Here is a 19,997-nt window from a genome sequence, read left to right as displayed (position 1 = left end):
AGGCACAAGGCCCAGATCATAGGAAATTATCAATCCAATTTGACAACACTAGTGTGCATATTGCCATCTACCACAAACGTGTGACCAACAGGTCTGTTTTGAATGAGTGTCACATGGTTCAGTAGATTAATGAACAAAGAGCAGTCTATTTATTGTCGTTTTTTAAATTTTCATTTAAGTTGGTGATCTTCCTTGCCTTTTTTGTGCTTCAACTTCTCTTCAGTACATCAGCGTAGCGTGTTCGTTGATGCAGAAGGAAATAATTAGAAACAACAGACCAATCTACTGCTAACACAAAGCTTTATTTGTACCAAGACATCTTAGGAGACCCCACACATACAATGCATGTATATGCTCCCCACCCTAAGAGGTAGAGACCAGAGATCTGAAAATAACTGCTGCACTCCAAGCTTATATGCCGCTTCTTCTCCCATCTGCCTGCTCTTTCAGTAATCTTTGCTTCCATAGATGTAGCAAACCATTTCATATCAAGTTGATCATATATCAACTTTACTACTAAGTATAATTAAAATATATAATTGCCAAGTTTGCTGCTAAGCAAAGATGATTTTCATGACTCATCCCACAGATCCTTAAAAAAGTTGAGGCAAGTCTACTAAACACAGAGTTCCTCATGGATGGCCTCACGGGCGGGGTCACAGGTGGGGTCCCGGGCGGCGTCACAGGTGGGGTCCCGGGTGGCGTCACAGGTGGGGTCCCGGGCGGGGTCACAGGCGAGGGGTCCCAGGTGGCGTCACAGGCGGGGGGTCCCGGGTGGCGTCACAGGCGGGGGGTCCCGGGTGGCGTCTCAGGCGGGGTCCCGGGCGGCGTCACAGGCGGGGGTACCGGGCGGGGTCACGGGCGGGGTCCCGGGCGGCGTCACGGGCGGGGTCCCGGGCGGCGTCACGGGCGGGGTCCCGGGTGGCGTCACGGGCGGTGTTCCACCCGTGTCCAACGCCAGAGGATACCCCCAATGTTCCTGAGGCCGGCGCCCGTGTTCCCGAGGCCGCCGCCCGTGTTCTTGTGGCCGGCGCCCACAGGAACATTGGGGGTATCCTCTGGCGTTGAACACGGGTGGACGCGTCACCGGCGCCTCCGTGACCGGCGACTGTGCGACGGGCGGCAAGACGAGCAGCAAGACGGCCGTCGAGAAGCGGGGCCGGCACGGCTTCACGGTAGGTCGGCGCGGCGTCCCGGGGAGGCCGGCGGGGCGTCCTGCAGGGCCTGCGCTGCGTCATGGGGGGCCGGCGCTGCATCATGGGGAGCCCTTCTTAGCTGAGGAACAGAAAGGTTTGTACTTTTACTAAATCACGCATATACAGGTGATTAAACTTAATCACACCAAAAGCTAAAGACATATTCCCCATAAAATTACCTGTCTCCACCCCTGACGTAAAACAGCTTCATGAACACTTTCGACATGAAAGCCAGTGCCGCTTACTTCATGATAGGCGGGGTCCCGGGCGGCGTCACAGGCGGGGTACCGGGTGGGGTCACGGGCGGCGTCACGGGCGGGGTCCCGGGTGGCGTCACGGGCGGCGTCACGGGTGGCGTCACGGGCGGGGTCACGGGCGGTGTCACGGGTGCCGGCCACATGAACACGGGCGCCAGCCTCGGGATCACGGGCGCCGGCCTCGGGAACACGGGCGCCAGCCTCAGGAAGACGGGCGGCGCCCACAGGAACATTGGGGGTATCCTCTGGCGTTGGACACGGGTGGAAGCGTCACCGGCACCTCCGTGACCGGCGACTGCGCGACGGGCGGCAAGACGGGCGGCGCGACGGGCAGCAAGACGGCCGTCGAGAAGGGGGGCCGGCACGGCTTCACGGTAGGTCGGCGCGGCGTCCCGGGGAGCCCGTCGCGGCGTCCTGGGGGGCCGGCGCGGCATCATGGGGAGGCCGGCGTTGCGTCCTGGGGAGGCCGGCGGGGCGTCCTGGAGGGCCTGCGCTGCGTCATAGGGGGCCGGCGCTGCATCCTGGGGAGCCCTTCTTAGCTGAGGAACAGAAAGATTTGTACTTTTACTAAATCTATCACGCATATACAGGTGATTAAACTTAATCACACCAAAAGCTAAAGACATATTCCCCATAAAATTACCTGTCTCCACCCCTGACGTAAAACAGCATCATGAACACTTTCGACATGAAAGCCAGTGCCGCTTACTTCATGATAGTCATTTTGGATAAATCATTTACACATTCTATTTTGCAACAACCTGGGGTGGGTTTCCCGAAACGTTCGTAGCACTAAGTACTTCGTAACCTCGTATGAAACGTATGAGGTTAAGAAGTACTTAGAGCTACGAACGTTTCGGGAAACCCACCCCTGAATTGTAATTAGACCTACTATAAATAGTTAAAATGTAACCGAGGAGCTAGGAATTAAGGTACCATCTCAAAGAAACTTGAACTTACGCTCATCAGTTCTCTCACGGTCCAATTGATTGCGTATATCGCATGAAACATTGCGCTGCAATTATCAAAAACGTCGTCTGTCGTTTTAAACACAGCGGCCGCTCTTTTTATAGTCACTTTAACTGTGACGTCATCAGTGTTGTTAGTAACGCGTTACTTAGTAACCAGAGACCGTGTGGAGTGGACTGGACGACACGAGTGAAAAGTGAAGCCTCGTGTGTCAGCTGTCCTCTAGTGACTGGCTGCAGGACAACTTTTAACCCCGCCCATTCCCATGTAATGCCCGGTTCGCGCTACACGACTGGTTGTGCTGTAATCGTGAGTCTTTCAGTTGTTGTGGCTTTCACACTACTTGACTGATCGGCGACGCGGGCTCACGGAGACTCTCAGTCGCCGACTGGGCTAGATATTAAACATGCTAGATATCTGCCGGTCGTCCGCGATGAGTCGGCGACGGCTCGGCGAGCGTCTTTCAGCAGTTCACACTACACGACTGAGCGAGCGACGAGTGATTGCCGATTTGCCTCCGACCACAGTTTCTGTAGGCGATCTACAAAAAAAAACTTTCGGCTACTGTCGGCGACTGAAAAATCTGCCTAAAATCGTGTAGTGTGAACCGGGCATAAGTGAACGGGCCGGACGAAAAACTTTGAATTTTTTATTACACGTAAAATACGTTTTTTGAGCAATTATATTTTGTCAATTCTATAAAACCCCATTGCCTTAGTATCTCTCCCAGTGTTTTCTCTACGATAAACATATTTTATAGAAGTTATTAAGTGTTACTTAAAGGGGTGTGGCGATAAGGTGATTGACAGTTAATAATAGCTGCGTTGATTGACATCTAATACCAGACGCTCAAACGTGAACGCGCTCAACAGCAAAACTCTATCAAAACTCTCGACAGCAGTATTAAAACCTTTTACCTTTGTTTATTTTGTAAAACGTCAAAAGTGTATTTATACCACACCTCAATGTCTTGTTCTGCAGTAAACAAGTAAAAATTAGGGTCAAGTTCTTGACCCTATTAGGGTCAAGTTCTTTGCAGTTCATTCGGTAAGTAGCTCAGTTAGATATTTGACTGGCTGTTAACTTTAAAGTAAGTAAAAAAAGTAAGTAAAATACATTTATATAGCACTTTTCACAGGCACAAGCCACAAAGTGCTTTACAACGGAAAATAAAATAAAATAAATCAAAGACACAAAAACACACACTATAAAACAGAAATAAAATACAGTGTACAAGGTCAACGGCTGCAACCTCCACCACTAACTAAATGCCTGCGTAAAAAGGAAAGTCTTTAGCTGTTTTTTAAAAGTATCTACAGTGTCAGCTGATCTTAAATGTGGAGAAAGTGTGTTCCACAGTTTTGGAGCAACCACCTTAAATGCTCGGTCTCCACGAGTCTTTAGACATGAGCGTGGCACAGACAGTAAACTCAGGTTGTTTGACCTGAGTAATCGTGATGAAGTGTAGGGGTGGAGCAGGTCAGCGACATACACAGGAGCTGTGTTGTGTAGTGCTCTGTATGTTAAAGTTAAAATCTTGAACTGGATCCTGAATTCTACAGGAAGCCAGTGTAAGGATTTTAAAATGGGTGTTATGTGAGACCGTCTGCTTGACTTGGTCAGTAACCTCGCTGCAATAGTCACTTGGACATTTTTTTCAACATTACTTAATCACATTTTAAATATATTTTTTTAGATGCAGCACTATATAACAACAAAAGATGCCTTAATTGTCAAATTTGATAAAGCCAGTAGAAAGATATTCAAATTTAAATCGGCCCTATTTTTTATTGCAATTAACGTAAAACAAAAGGAAATCTTGTGATCAAGAAATGTGCTCTAGCATGTGGCTAGTTTTTCTTTTCCGTGTCCGCCGTGATCATCGGACCAACACGTTGTCTTAAAAAACTACCTTAAACTGTACATACTGGGATAAAACGTAAGGAAACAATAAACAAGAATATAATGTAACAGTCCACTTATTTATTAATATCTTTTGAACAGCCCAACGATGTTTTGGACCGATGAACGGTCCAAACGTGAAGTTAAATTTCAAGCAGCGCGAAATGCGAATTCTTCTAACGGGATGAGAGAAAGCGGACATTCAATTACGCCATATTACCAAAACTCTGGGAAGAAGCTCCTAGAAACCGATGAAAACAGCGATTTATTACAGCGCGCTTGATCACTGACCTCGCTTAGACGGCGCGACCGGAGAAAAATCCGGTCATCATCATGCGGATCCAAGTAACTACTTTAAATCCTCTCAGGTTAGCAAATTGTGCTAGCTAGTTCGTAGTTTAGCGAATTGAACGAAATGTACTTGAAGCATAGACCGTGTATAAGTCGCGACCCAGTTTTATACAGTACAAATGTTATAACAAATTAAAAGGGTAAACAAATGGTGGTTACCATGGCAACAAGATGGTTCGCATGCTGGGCTACAGACAAAAAAATTACTCAAGGAGCCAGAAGGTCCTAAAAGGAAAAAATCAGGTGCCAATAACTTTTTCTAGGTGCCATAATATAAACTAATAAGCATTGCAACACTCACATCAGGTCAGCTGTTATTTAGGATCTCTGTCGTCCAACATGACTGATGTCTCTCGTCCTTGTAACTGTGGTTAAGTTGGCTTCATGTTCTCATATTCAGAATTAGACATTTTAAATGTACTACCATCTACAAATGACCTTAACATGGACAAAAGTGGCGGTCGTAAATGCCCCAGAGCACTGCGCACTCTGTTTTTCTGCAAAGATTTAAACATTTTTTAAACGATTCTTCATAAGATAAAAACAAGTTGTATAAATATTAAGTGCACATTTTGTCAAATGTTTCAATAGCTTTTAAAATGTCCATCATAAGAGCATATAAAACAAGTTATAGTACATTAAGTGCATCCTAATCAACAACCTTGTTTTGTGGAATTATGATGGACCGTTTAAAAGCTATTGAAATATTTGACAAAAACTGACCACCACACATTGGTGCAAGGTATAAATACCCATCTTTTAGTTGTAGGTTGTTATTAAAGCTGAACTTAATGTAATCCAACTTCTTTGGTGGTCTTAGATGGAATGTTTAAAAGTTATTGAAATTATTGCAAAAAACGGAGTGCGCAGTGCTCTGGGGCCTTTACGACCTCCACTTGCGTCCGTGTTAAGGTCATTTGTAGACGTTGCCTTAAGCTGGGCGTACACTGTGCGATTTTTGGCCCATTTTCAGCCGATTTTTCACTCGCGCGACTATTTTTGCGATCGGGCCGAGTTTCGGCTCAATCGCGTGTCGTGCATCGTATAGTTTACACAGGTAAACGAGGAGCGATTCACACCTCACGACCAACTTCCGATCAGAAATCGCAGCGTCGCAAGAATATCAAACATGTTTGAAATTCAAATTGCTCCTCGTGAGATCGCCTACGCCCAGTTTTAGACGTTGCAGCGGTGACAGGAGAATATTTAAAACTAGACATGCATTTCCTGAAGGAAATACATAGTGCTTGAAAAGAGATGCAAGTCTGTGTGTGTGCATGTAGTGTATATGGTGTATATGCTCCATCTGCCCCATCTACTCCATCTGCCCCATCTACTCCATCTGCCCCTCTGCTCTATCTGTCCCATTTGCCCCTCTGCTCCATCTGCCCCATACGGCCCTCTGCTCTATCTGCCCCATCTGCCCCTTTGCCCCATCTGTCCCTCTGCCCCATCTGCTCTATCTGCCCCATTTGCCCCTCACCCTCATCTGCCCCTCTGCTCCACCTGCCCCTCTTCTCCATCTGCCCCATCTGCCCCTCTGCTCCAGCTGCCCCTCTGCTCCAGCTGCCCCTCTGTTCCATCTGCCCCTCTGCTACATATGCCCCATCTGCCCCATTTGCCCCATCTGCCCCTCTGCTCTAGCTGACCCTCTGCTCCATCTGCTCCTTCTGCCCCATCTGCATGTATGTATGTATGTGTGTGTGTCTGTGTGGTGTATATGTGTTTGACTGTGTGGAGTGGGTATGAGAGAGATGCAGGTGTGTGCGCGTGCGTGTGTGGGGGAGGGGGAGAGACATTCAAAAATAACTGACACTCTGTCTCTGCCACTCTGAGTGGAGGAGCCTTGTTTTATGTGATTTGCACCCTCTGAACAAACGGTCGTAGTTCGGGACCCATTTAACTTATCGCTTCACCGAAGAGATTGTGTGAGAGAGGACCCCTTGCTGATGATTGTGATATATTTTGGTGTGGTTTGACCCAAAAAGGACTGATTTATGTCAAGTTAAAAACACACAAAAATCTCAACAAAGCTGATTCTCATTCTCATACATTTATATGGGGGCCAATGAGGCAGTTTTCTGTGTCTAGTGCCAAACAAATGCTCATAACTCTAAAACTAATTCATCAAATGATTAGATATCTCGGCGTACCAGAAAGGACAAGTTTCTCTCCCATTTAAAGTTTAAATGGAGCTTCTAGGTCAAGGTGTAAGGATTTTACAGCAGTTTATCAAAGAAAGTTTTGATCATTTTTCATGCCAGCTCACACTCTAACTGGCAGTGTAGATTTGAAATTCTGAACATTCCACCATTCATTTTAATATAGGGCCATTTTTCATTTTTAAACTCAATTCTATTAAAATCTATAACTCTAATCGACTCCAAAAACGGATAGCACACCACACAGAGCCGAGACCTTCGAAACGCAGTTCGAACGGAGTCTGTACGTTAAGCGGTTCGGGCCGCATTAATTGCAGAAATTTGGAGAAAATGAAAAAAGGAATAACAATATAGGGCTTTTCAAGCCCTATAAGAATAACAATATAGGGCTTTTCAAGCCCTATAATAACATGTTTCTAAAATACATAGCCTATATTCCCGACGTAAACAAAGTTGTAGATATTTGTCTTGGGTGCCAGAAATAGAAATTTGCATATTTTGGCACTTTTAACTTAAAGGTATTGAAGAAATAATTCCGAATATGCGAACGTGAAACGAACTTTACCAGTTCCTAGTATGTATGAGTGACTTTTGATCCCATTAAAATTAACTTAAAACTATGTAAAGTTATAAATGAGTGTGTCCTCTTATGATCCGAAAGAAATGTAGACTGTGTGAAAAAATCCAATATTTTTGGCTTCGCTATTTTCATCAAGCTAACGCTTAGTGCTAAAGTTTCAGCTCGGCTCCGCTGCTTTGCGAGTCACGCTGGTGATTCCCGCATTTGTTGATGGGCAGAGTGAACATGACAGTGGGAACCACGGACGTAATTTGGGGGTGGACGGGGGGGACATGTCCCCCCCACTTTTTCAAAAGCCGGTTTTGGTCCCCCCCAGTTTTTACGGTTAAAATCAAATATTTAAATAGCGACGAATCCATGTCCCCCCCACTTTTGAAATCAAAATTACGTCCATGGTGGGAACTACAACATATCGGTTAACTTTTAAAATACAACCTCAAAAGAAAATTGTGGATATTTTTCCAATGACAAAAAATCTTCACCCATAAAAAAATAATGCTCTTGTATCACCTGTCACCACTGGCGAGTGAAATAATTTTATTACTCACAAATTAATATTTATGGCCGCGATTGCGACCATTTTAGTCGCTGTCTGGAGCTGTGGCATGTGCCTCTGTTTTTTTTTCAAGATAAAAGACGAGTACAAAATCAGAAGAGTACTTTTTTTAACAAGATGTCCGCGACCCACCCAGAACATGTCCACGACCCACCAGTTGAGAATCACTCAACTGTGACTGCCGCAAGGGTCCTCGCGGCAAAAATGACGCAATCGCGGTCGCGTCGCGAGGTCTTGCAGGTTGTGCGATTTTTCATTATTTTCCAGCACCTTCAGCTTAATTTACATATTTATACAAATACACAATATACTCGAAATTATTCCAAATAATTCGCTTTTTATCTCATTAAAGAGATGGTACCGTGTTTGGCAACAGCCTAAGAGCAGCACAAGTGCTGTATAAGCTTGTTGGCGTTTTAATGTACATATATTGGCACCTTCAAAATCGAGTGATCGTGGCGGTGAGGAAGGAGACCACCCTGGCCCTAGAGACAGTGTTTGCGTTTGCTGGAGTGAAAGTAAATTCCTATAGGATGAAGTGCCATCTCTGCACTAAAGAGGGTGAAATATTGGCCTTCAAAAATTCACCTTCGAACTTGAAGAAACACACCAATGTAAGTTATAAATATAACGCACAGAAGAAACTCCAGCTTTAGCTGTCAGTAAGCGCTAGTTAGTTTAGATTTAATCGATTCGATCTGATACGATCCAATTCAGGGTTTAGTGTTATTAAAAATGTATTTGAGCTGTTTCCTGACTATGTACAGAAGCAACATGTTAAAACTAGTATTATATCAATATTAATCAGCAAATAGTTACTGATAGTTGGTAGTTACTGATGGCTGGAAGACTGGTGAAAAGGGTCATCATAAATTTACCTTCAAGAAAGGTAATCCAGGACAATAAACAGAGGGCATCTTTGAGGTGTCTATATCTGCAACAGTGGACTCCTACTGGGACACTAACCAGTGCATTATTATTATGATTGAAATAATTAAGAAGTCACCCAAAAGCTGTTGCTACCAAATGCATTTTTATTTTTAAAGTGCTCACACTTAATAAACTGAAAGTATAAAATGTAAACGAGTATTTTTCTTTAAAGTGAGATTATAAGAACATAACTGTCACGTTACGGTCCCGACCCCTCCCTGTTGGGTGTGTGTTAACGTTGTCTGCGTCTGTGATAATCCTCACCTGTGGCTCGTCTCGTCATCACGTGGGGTTGATATGGTTTGTCTATTTAATTTGCGCTCGCGCAGCGTCCTGTGCTCGTCGTTGTTTGAGTCACACATGTTCTATGTAAACGTGTTTTATGTGCGCTGTCTGCGCTTCGGTAAATGTAATAAACGTAACGATTTGGAAAGTGCAAAGGATTCTGTCTCGTCCATCGCCTTGCGCCCAACGTTACAAGAGCATTTTTTACTTTTTTAAACTGTAAAAACACTGGGTAAACTGTCAGTGACATGGACTAACTGTAAATAGTCACTGACACTGGATAAACTGTCCTTCTGTTTTTAGATTGCCGATTTGACTATCGTCGTTACCGTCACTGTCGACGCCATGTTGTTTTACAGTTAGTTAGACCGAGCGCGCCTGCGTGAATTCAGTGACGAGGCGGGGGTAAAAGTTAACAAAAAAATCGATCTTTGGACGTACGAATCGATTATCAGATCATCATATGTGAATCGATTCTGAATCGGAAAATCGATTTTTTCAACACGGGCCTATGCTGCAGTATTCAATTAGCTGGCAATCATAAAGGCGATGTTGTGTTTTTAGCAACAGTAAGCAGTGTCTCTTTTCATGCTGACTAATCATTTTTATACATTTTATACATTTTTTATAGTGTAGTGTTTTATAGGGTAAGGGCATTTATTTGGTGTAAACGCAGGGCAGTAGGCCCATCCTTAGAATCCGACGGACGGATTTTACGTCCAAAATACACCTCAGTTTTCTCAGCTAAGGCGAACTTGTACTTTTGCGTCAAACCTACGACGTAGCGGGACATAGGTTATCTGTTTTTTGTGTACGAAGTGTTAAGCCAAGTTTTGTTTTTTAAGTTGCTACTTGTTTGTACATACAGAAGTACCAGGACACTTGTATTTGTGGTCTTTGACATCTTTGATTTGTAAGAGACAGTGGCGTGCACACATAGACATCAGGTAAAGCACCACCAACTCTGCCCTTTATCAACGAAAGTGCCCTTTTGAAACTTCGTTTTTTTTATTATCATTTTACTGAGGTCGGTTGAAATGATCTTTTGAAAACCTGAGCGATTAAAAACAATGCCCTGAAATGAGCCACGACCTCGCACACACCCGACCTCTCTCTTCCTTTAACACCAGATGGGCTGCAGCAGCAGTTCAGTTCAGCGAGGTGAAGGAAGCGTCTTCAGCACAGCACGCACGGTCACAGATAGACTTCTTCTCCCGTCCCCACCAGCCAGGTCACACATCAAGTAAAATCTACCGTTTGCCCTCTAAGCCCAACGTGAAATCATTTTCTTGTGCAGTAAAATGTCTGATACAGCACCAAACCAATACAAATCATTAAGGTAGAGTTTGCAAATCTATGTATTAAGCTGAACATCTTCTGTTGTATAGGTTTTGTTAGGCAACATAAATTAACACAATCGTTTGTGAAAGAAGAAACGGGAAGTTCCCCATTACCTGTGAAAAATGCCCATCTGCATTCATGTAATGACACTCAGTAGCCTATAACTCCTTCTCCTACTTTTTGGTCTTTTTACTGTCTTAATTGTAGGCCTATATTGATTTACTAATTGCAAAATATATGCAACAAGGCCTGCAGACAGTGGAGGGTAAACAGAAGTTAACTGAAGGACATGACTCTATTAATATTGGATATGAATTTTATCAGTTGGCTGCGTGACTTTTCTCCATTGAAAACTCACGTTTAGAGAATGTTACAAATAAAATGTCAAATTTCATTCAACACGTGCTTGTAATTTTTTTTATAATTAAGTTCTCCACGTGCGCTAAAAAAGAGCCATTCACCCCCCCCCCCCCATCCCCCCCGAGCACTTGCCCCCCAAAATGTCTGTGCACGCCACTGGTAAGAGATATATAAAAACAATTGATAATCAAACTTTGAAGGCTTTCTTTAATTAATTCAAAACACAATACTTGTACTTTTTACTTTCAGTACTTGAGTAATACATTTTAGAATAAACTACTTGCAATACATCGTTTCGTTTCGTTTCAAAACTTTATTCATTTCTTAAAAAGACAAATAATTCTATGTACAATAAAAAGAAAACACAAATGAAATGAAAGGTGGCAGAGAGAAGAAAAAATCTTATAATGTCTGCCCCTTTTTTCCTCAAATATAAACTCAAACACAATAATCTTCAGTCAACAAAACAAAAAGCATCAGATCTTTCTAGAACGACAAATCATGTGTATACAGATCATATTGTTTCATATTTTTTAAAAAGTCGAGCCTTTATCATTCTCTTAAAGTGTACAGTGATTTGGCACTTTTAACATCATCTTCCAGATCATTCCATAATCTCCCTCATTGGATTGAGGTGTTATATGATATGTATGTTATAATCAACCAAATCATAAAATTTCAATAATTTCAATTTACAAAATAATATATTAGATGGATAATGGTAATTTCTTCGATTGATAACTCTTACAGCTTTTTTTTTTGCAAAACATAAACAGGATGTGTAATAGTCTTACATGCTTTACCCCATACCTCAACACAGTAGACCAAGTGTGGAACAATTAATGTGTTGTATAACATATACAAAACTTTATCATTAAACAAGTCTCTTACTTTATAAAGCAATGCAATAGATTTAGCTAGTTATATTCTTAGGTTATTTATATGAGGTTTCCATGTCAGTTTCTCATCTATAGTAACACCCAAAAACTTTACCTCACTGACTCTGTTTATTTCTACACCCCCAACTCTAAACGGAATATTAACAGTTCTTTGTCTTTTTGTAAATATCATATAATTAGTTTTATCCAAGTTTAATGATAATTTGTTTAATTTAAACCAGTTTTGTATTTTCACAAATTCTGTTTTCATTTTCTCTAACATTTGTTCAATGTCTTTACCCAAACAAAAGAATGTTGTATCATCAGCGAATAATATGCATTTAAAGAGCCCAGACACATTGACATTGAATTGAAGTCATTCACATATAGGATAAACAATTTTGGTCCAAGTACGGATCCCTGAAGAACTCCACATGTTATTCCACAGAGTTCAGATCTTACATCATGTATTTGTACAAACTGTTTTCTATTTTCCAAATAACTAGATATTTTAAGACACTATTTATTATTCCCCATGTTTTTGTATCATCATTACTTTTGCTGAATAAGTTACTATTCTTTCTTTCTTATGTTTTCTTATAATCCATACCAATTTATTTTTATATTTCTTGTATCTGTCTTCTGCTTCTTTTGTTCTTAATTTAAAAAAGGATGAATACAAAGCATTCTTTTTACAGGCATTTCTCAACCCTTTGGTCATCCATGGCTTGTCCACAACATCTTTCTTGGCAACATTTTCCATACAATGTTTTTCATACAAAACTTCCAAAGTATTTTGTATTTTTTGCATAAATGCATCATATGCTTTGTTAACATAATTAACATATACATCTTTCCAGTCTTGTTTATTTAAATCGTCTTTCAATTTATCCAAAGTATGTTTTGATGTATTAAACCTTTTATTTTTTGTTGTAGTTATAGACCCTTTACATTGATAATTTTTATAAACAGTAAAAACTGGTAGATGATCACTTACATCAGTTGTTAAAAGTCCACTCAACACTTCTCCATCTCTTACATTAGTAAATATATTATCAATTATTGTAGCAGTAAATGTTGTAATTCTTGTTGGTTTTAATATTAATGGATAAAGACCCAAACTATAGGCTACATTGTATTAATAAACATATTACTGGTATCAATTTGGTTCCCAAGGTCAATGTTGAACTCACTGCACAAAAAAAGAGCTCATTTCAAAGAGCTCCATGATTTTATTAGAGAATATTTCAATATTTGAGCCTGGTGGCCGATAAACACAACTGTATTGTCACGGTACAGCCCCTGACCCCTCCCCTTTGGGCGTGTGTTTATGTCGTCTACGTCGTCTGTGTATCCTCGTGGGTGTGGATATGTCCGAATGTGTTAATTCGTCTCACCTGTGGTTCGTCTCGTCATTACTCGGGGTTTATGTGGTTTGTCTATTTAATGTGCGTTCACGAAGTGTCCAGTGCTCGTCTTTGTCTGAGTCTCACACGTGAGTGTGTTTGTTATATGTGCGCTGCGCTATCAATCGTGTGTCAAAATAAACGTGACGTTGCTGTGTTGAGCTGGACTTATAGTGCCTCGTCATTCCGCCTGCACCCAACCTTACAATTATTATATTTTTTGAGATCTCACTTATGATTTCAATGTGATTATTTCCATTTGATCGTCAACAGCTGTTGACATTTTATCTTTAATTTAACATTTTATTTCAGTATTTACAAACAGTGCGACGACTCCACCTCTTTTATTACCTCTATTCATGTAGTACAGTCCATATCCTTCTATTTCAATACTTTGTATATTTTCATCATTGAGCCATGTTTCTGAAATGGCTATAACACTGAACATTCTCTGTAATTGTTTTAAATAGTCTTTTATTTTAGATAAATTTGCATTCAAACTTCTACTATTAAAATGAATTATTAACAGCGCTCCAACTAACTTTTTATCATTGTTAAATTGTTCCTCATTATAATAATCACATTGTTTAATTCCTGGAAAAAAATTACATCTACAATATTATCTGAATTATATATTTTGATTTCTGTATCGTCACATTCCATATTTTGGATATCTGTGTCTATGATAGTTTATTTGAATAACTTTGTGTTGTTTTTTTGTTCCTAAATGCTTTGTCATTGTGTTGTTTGTCCCTTCCTGAACTCATCTAACTCTTTTTTCTCTTTTATTATTTTGTTTTGTGCTCGTTCTCCTGCTTTAATACAAACATTTCAGTTTCTGAAAGTAGCCCAAATTCGTTTTTGTTTTTTAATTACCTTGCCTCTTGTGCAATGTTTGCATTCTTTTTTGTTAAATGTTCATTTATATATACTTTTGTTCCCTTTAATTTCCTTGCTTGTATCAAGAGTTCATCTTTCATCTTTCTGCTGATGAATCTGATTACAATTGTTGGTTCATCTGCCCTGCTGGGCAGGCTGTGACAGACTGATATAGTTTCTTTTTGAATGTTAATGTCTTTACTTTGTAAAAAAGACACGACTTGTTGCTCCAGTGTTTGTATCTCACCTCGTGGTGCATCCTCTGTTGTTGTTTCAGCTGAAGCAACTCTAGCATATGTCCTGTGTCTTGTTTTCAATCCAGATATTATTACTTACATAGATATTATTACAATCTTCTTGAGTATTGCTCCATATCATCCACTCGTTTCTCCAGTTCTAATATCCTACTGTCTCTCTCCTGCACCATCAGTTTTAGTGCCTTTACCTCATCCATCAATCCGATTAATTTTTCTTGTTGTGAAGCCAACTTGGTTAGCTCGGCCGACATGAAGTTGAATGATTTTCTGATCTCATCCATGTTCTCCTTAGAGTACTTGAGTACTTTTACTCAAGTATGGGTGTCTAATACTTTATACAACAGTGGTTATTTCCAGCGTGCCTCATAGGTCAGCCACTGTTCTGTGGAAGAGGAGGACAGGGACACAATTAAAGATCATTATTAGAAGAAATGATCTTTTATTACTGTTATCACTGGGTAATACCATGGTTTGTATCTTCTTTTTTTTTACCTTATTGTAGCTTCTATTTTAGGTTTTTATACTTCACCAGTTCTTAAAGTTGAGACTGAGGGACAGATTGCCACCAGAGGAGAACCAGAGCCAGGAAGCATGGACCAGAACCAATGTGAAACCCCAGGACAGAAACCTGATGTGGAGTCTGTGACATTACATTGGCCAGTTGCTCCTGATGGGTTTGTCCCTAACTCCGTGATCAGAAACTGGCTTGGAAAACAAGAGCCACAAGAAACAGAGGACTCATCAGATGTTGAAACTCTCCAGGATATTTGTGGGCACTTTGAGAGCAAGCACTTACACAGATGTGTCAGCATCACCACCAAAGCCCAAGTTCACAGGGTCTCTGTGCAGGACCTGCGGCAGGTGGCGCGAGACATCATGGTGCAGACCTACGGCATCAAGCACAAGGGGGCTCTGCTGAGTCACCTACGTAACACTGAAGACACTCCTGCAAGGCAAGTGAAGCAGCTCACACTGAAATGGCATCAACAAAATATAGCGAGCACTTATCATATAACCTTCTCAACTGAATTGTTTAATCTGTATGGTACCTCTTATACTCTGGGTTTATTATTTAGACAGTCATCTTAAGGCTTGTTAAAGTTAGCCTTAGGATGTCTGTGTAAATTGTTCATTAAATCTGATATTATTAGTAGGGGAGACCAGGGACAGTTGTAACATGGGACAGTTGTAACACCTTGAATTCCTCCAAACAGAAACAAGCTAGAGTGATTACACTCACTGCACACATGCTCAGTTAGACTGTCTTCTTGCTAACAAAAAAGGAGCCACATTTGAAACTCCCAGAGAAAGTAATCACCAAAAGTGTTTTTTTGATGTTAACTTTTCTATCAGAGGTATTTTTTGCATACTGTCCTGAGATCAAATATCTATGAATCCAAACAAGTATTATTAGAATCACTGTTTTATAAGCTAGAAATAGAATTGATTAACATGTGTCCAACTAGCAGTCAGGCTCGTTCACATGAGGTGAAAACATAACTGGTGATACTGGGACGATTGTAACGCCTTGTTACAACCGTCCATGAACCAAGTAGTCAGTGACAATGACCATTTATGATCTGCCAAGTATTGTGAAGAGTGCGCTTCCCCTGGCTGCAACACCATCAAATATTCAGGCAGGGTTTGTGTGCACTGGAATTTGGCTTTTTAAAAGAGATATTTTTAATGACAGCGACTTTGCACCATCCCTAGTCACAGATCACCCACTGCCAGCAGTGACACCACAGGTTCCATCTTCCACTGCAGCTGCAGTGAATGCAGTTGCATGTATTACAGCTCCAAAACCCACTATGTCAACGGTGGCATCCTACACACCACCTGCAGCATCCTCCCCATCACACCATGTGTGGTCTGTGATGGAAATTTGATGATTTCCATTTATGTCAGGCTTTCTTAGTATACATTAAACACATTAGATATAGGTGTTAGAGATCTTTTTACATATACATGTGTTAATCATGCCACTGAAGCCATCCTCGTAGCTTCAGTAGGCCTCAGATGTGTTTGTGTTCTCTCTGGACGGCCTCAGCTCAGTCCTAATCTGATGTTCCTCTGGTGTTCCTAAACTGACCTCGCTGGAGACACCTAATCTCCACTTGGAAGGGACTACGGCGACACCCAGTCTATCATGCCATCACGTGAATGCTGAGCGTAGAGGGGGCATGCGTCATATGCATCTGTCAAATCAGTGTTAATTATGTCACGTATTGTCCAATCACATTTGGTTAATCACCTCATGTTCACCTCGTGGACACCGTGTGTATTGATGATTAAAAGTATAAAAGATGAGAGTTCGGAGTGGGGAATGAGCTCTCTTTTGCAGACGCCTTGTGTGTATGTAACTGAGATCTCTGGATTAATCCATACCTTGGTAAAGAAATCATTGTATTCTATTATCTTACCCAACTGCTTCTGACTTTTATTGTGCTCACCATTTTAGGGTTTCAGAATTTCTAACACAGGTGCCTGAGCCTTCCCCTTTTGTTGTCATGTGGTGTGAAAGTAATCATTAGGCCTGAAATGAATAGTCACAATAACATAAATGATAAATAATATTTTTCATTTTGAGTATTTGATTAAGTATGTACATTTTAGACGTTACAACCGTCCCTGGCATGTGTTACAACCGTCCTTGTACCCCGGGACAGGGAGTGACTGTATTTAAATCAATTTTGCAACCTGTACATATTTCATAAACCCACTTAAATATGTTGTTTCAGTAGTTGACACATTGAAGTTCATAATACAGCAAATTGGCTATTCCAGTGTAAATGGTTTTTGATTTATTGGAAAAATCACAAAAGGTGTTACAACTGTCCCTGGTCTCCCCTACATATCACGGTCCGCCGCTGACTCCTCCCTCTGGCTTGCTGGTGTTCGTGTGGCGTATGCATTTGTCTGTGTCTACGTGTGCTTACATCTGTGTGTGTGTTTCTTAAGAGTGTGTGTGTTTTTCTGTGTCAGCCCTCTCATCTGTCTCTTGTCTCGTCTCTTGTGTCATCTCTTGTCTCTTGGCCACACCCAAAAAACAGCATGCGTCCCACGGACGGATCACGGCGTCCAGGGAACCTCCGCCCCGAGGCTGCACCCGCAGGACTTGCCCCACTGCTGGGCACCGGTGTCCCTGCATGGTGTCCTGGGAGTCCTTTCATTTCTGCTCCTCTGTCTATTCCTATGTGTGTCGGTTTCTGTGTTTGTGCCCCAACCCTCTGTTTCCCTTTGTGACCCTGTTGATAAATGTGCCTGTGTTAGTCCCCGTGACTGTTTCTGTCCCTGGGTTTGTCCTGTCTTTGTTTCCACTTGTCTTCCCAGGGAGGCGGTCATAGGCTGGTCCGTTGGTGGACCCTCCCCAGGGGAGGCCGCTCCTGGGAATGTCCTAGTTCCTACAGCTCTGTGGTTTAGTCCGCCCTGTTGTCTGTGTTCTTTGTCAGTTGTTGTTTGATTTCAGTCCCGTACGTTCGTCTCATTTATCTCGTGTCATTAATAAGTTACGTGTTGAAAAGATGTGCTCTGCTCGGCATCCAGTTTCCTCGCATCGTCACAGTACATAGTACAGCACATTGTACAGTACATAGTACAGTACAAGAGTGAGGAGTGAGTATTTAGTCCTCCCAGTGGGATTCGGAAGTGAAGGAATTTACAGTGTAACTATACCATTATTTACAATGTAATATACTGAGTGACGATGCATAACAATGTGCTGAAACTGTACATAATGGAAAAGTGAGTAGTGAGATTTGTTGGTACACATCATTACTCAGTATATTGCACAGCAACAAATGGTGTTGTTACACTCTAAATGAAGCCGTGTAATGTACACAAGCCTTTTGTTTTACCACAGCTTGCAAACTAGAGGTTAAAACAGATTATATGATTATACTGACAAAACACCACATACAAGTAAAAACATGCTCCAATCTCATTAGCATATACATTGTTATTTTTCAGCAAGTTTTCAGTATCATCAGACAGATTATTCAATTTCAGACAGAAACTTGTAGAACATCTGGAGAAACAGCTGACTGAGGACCACCAGCTGCAGCAGAGTTCAGTTACACCACAAACTCCCAAATCTACTCCCAGGCTGACCAGGCTGTACAGCCCAAGGCCCTCCATGGTGGACAAGAGTAAGTTATAGTCATGCTTTTCACATCCTTCTGGTACTTGACTAATATCTACAGTTCATCATAATGAGCACACTTTTACTGCACATGGTAATCTTTTCCTGACTGACATGTTCAGAGTGTAAACAGATTAATCATGAAACTGTTGTTTGTTGGGATTTCACATTTTAGATGGTGTTCTCTCTGGCCTGGATGTTGTCCCTCAGTACGATGACATGTCAGAGCAAAGACAAGGTAAACCTGATCAGACATCATTCACCTTTTCACATGTATCTGATCTGATACTCAGACATACAGTATACAGTTCAAAGGCAGATAAATGTTACATACATCATTTAATTGAAATCTATAATGTGGAGTCATGATATAAAAACTACTGTATTTTTTTAACCCTAATATTTCTGACAGGAACATTAAAAAATGCCTAGAAATATATTTCACTCTGATTAAGGTAAAAGCTAAAGCAGTATGATAACTATCATATACACAACTAGGCATTATTTGTTATGTTTAAATGTTTGTGCATTCCTGCTTATTTTGCCAGCTTTATGTCATAGAATCACAGCAGAGGCTTTGCACATTGTGAAGTTGAAGATCTGAAGAAACAGTGCACGAGTTTAGTTGAATCCATATTAATTCCCTCCTTTCTCCTCTTCTGCTGTGTGAGTAGAGATGGCTAGGGCATCTGAGCTTCATGCTCCTCAAAGCCATGGCACAGAGCACCTGAAACCTGTCCATCATGCCAGGAAGAAACACAAGCAGCTACCTATATCAGTTCTTAGAAAGGAAGTGGTACAGTCAGTAACCGAGGACGAATGCAGGGGCTTGATTGACCCAACCACGCTAGCCCTTTATAAGAAATTCAAGAAGTGTATGGCGCTCCCTCCCACGCCGTCTGCGCCCCTGCCCGGAGACTCTGCCATGAGCTCAGAGAGTGGGCACACGGCCAATCTGGTGGAGCTACCCCCCACCACAAGACTCGAACGCTTCCGCTTGGAACCCATGAGAGGCCAGGGAGTCCCAGACTGGAGGGAGAGCCTGCACCAGCTTACCTCTCTACATGGCTTCCGCTCCCAGAAGGCAAGTAAGTTGGCCGTTGAAGACAGTCTTAGTAGACTTCTGCCAGTCTGTCGAAGTACACCCTGCTTCCTGCCCCCTGTCCAGGCTAGCAGATTGTCACTTGGCCAGAGAGTGCTGGAAAAGGTTAGTTTGAGGGAAATTGGTCCCTTGCAGTTCCATCACATTGTACCTCTTCCCTGGCAGCTCAATAGCCACACATTGGATCACACTGGAGAGAGCCAATATGGCAGGTTGCATGTGGACTGGAGGGCAGGGTGTTTAAATAGGCCTGAGGTGAACCTGCCACCCATCGGATCCAAAATGGCTTCCTCTGTGCTGCCACAAGGGGGCAGTGTTTGCGGACGATTTACCTCTACATGTAATACACCTTGAGCAATTTTGATGTGACGACTTGTTTTGCTGAAGGTATTTAATAAAAACGCAGGTTTTACAATAGAACAATACAAACTGTACTGTAGTGACT

At 41.9% G+C, this 19,997-nt stretch overlaps 1 protein-coding gene across 1 annotated transcript; it reads left to right on the top strand.

Annotated features, from left to right (window-relative positions):
• The first annotated feature begins 4,853 nt into the window (after positions 1-4,853).
• On the top strand, positions 4,854-19,946 carry LOC143508803 (uncharacterized). The gene is made up of 5 exons (XM_076997423.1): positions 4,854-4,918; positions 14,812-15,262; positions 18,318-18,457; positions 18,626-18,688; positions 19,125-19,946. The coding sequence occupies exons 2-5, from the start codon at positions 14,901-14,903 to the stop codon at positions 19,904-19,906; spliced, it is 1,347 nt and encodes a 448-aa protein (XP_076853538.1). The 5' UTR covers positions 4,854-4,918; positions 14,812-14,900; the 3' UTR covers positions 19,907-19,946.
• The last annotated feature ends 51 nt before the right edge of the window (positions 19,947-19,997 follow it).

Source organism: Brachyhypopomus gauderio, chromosome 2 (genome assembly GCF_052324685.1).
Source record: "Brachyhypopomus gauderio isolate BG-103 chromosome 2, BGAUD_0.2, whole genome shotgun sequence".
In the NCBI taxonomy this organism is placed as follows: Eukaryota; Metazoa; Chordata; class Actinopteri; order Gymnotiformes; family Hypopomidae; genus Brachyhypopomus; species Brachyhypopomus gauderio.
Note: the sequence above shows the minus strand (reverse complement) of the source record. Positions and strands in the feature narration are given on the sequence as shown.

Excerpts from the sequence above, each read along its gene's own strand:
- LOC143508803 (XM_076997423.1), top strand. The coding sequence starts at position 14,901 with ATGGACCAGAACCAATGTGAAACCCCAGGACAGAAACCTGATGTGGAG. Across the intron at positions 18,458-18,625 it reads GCCCTCCATGGTGGACAAGA|ATGGTGTTCTCTCTGGCCTG; the intron begins GTAAGTTATAGT and ends TTCACATTTTAG. Across the intron at positions 18,689-19,124 it reads CATGTCAGAGCAAAGACAAG|AGATGGCTAGGGCATCTGAG; the intron begins GTAAACCTGATC and ends CTGTGTGAGTAG.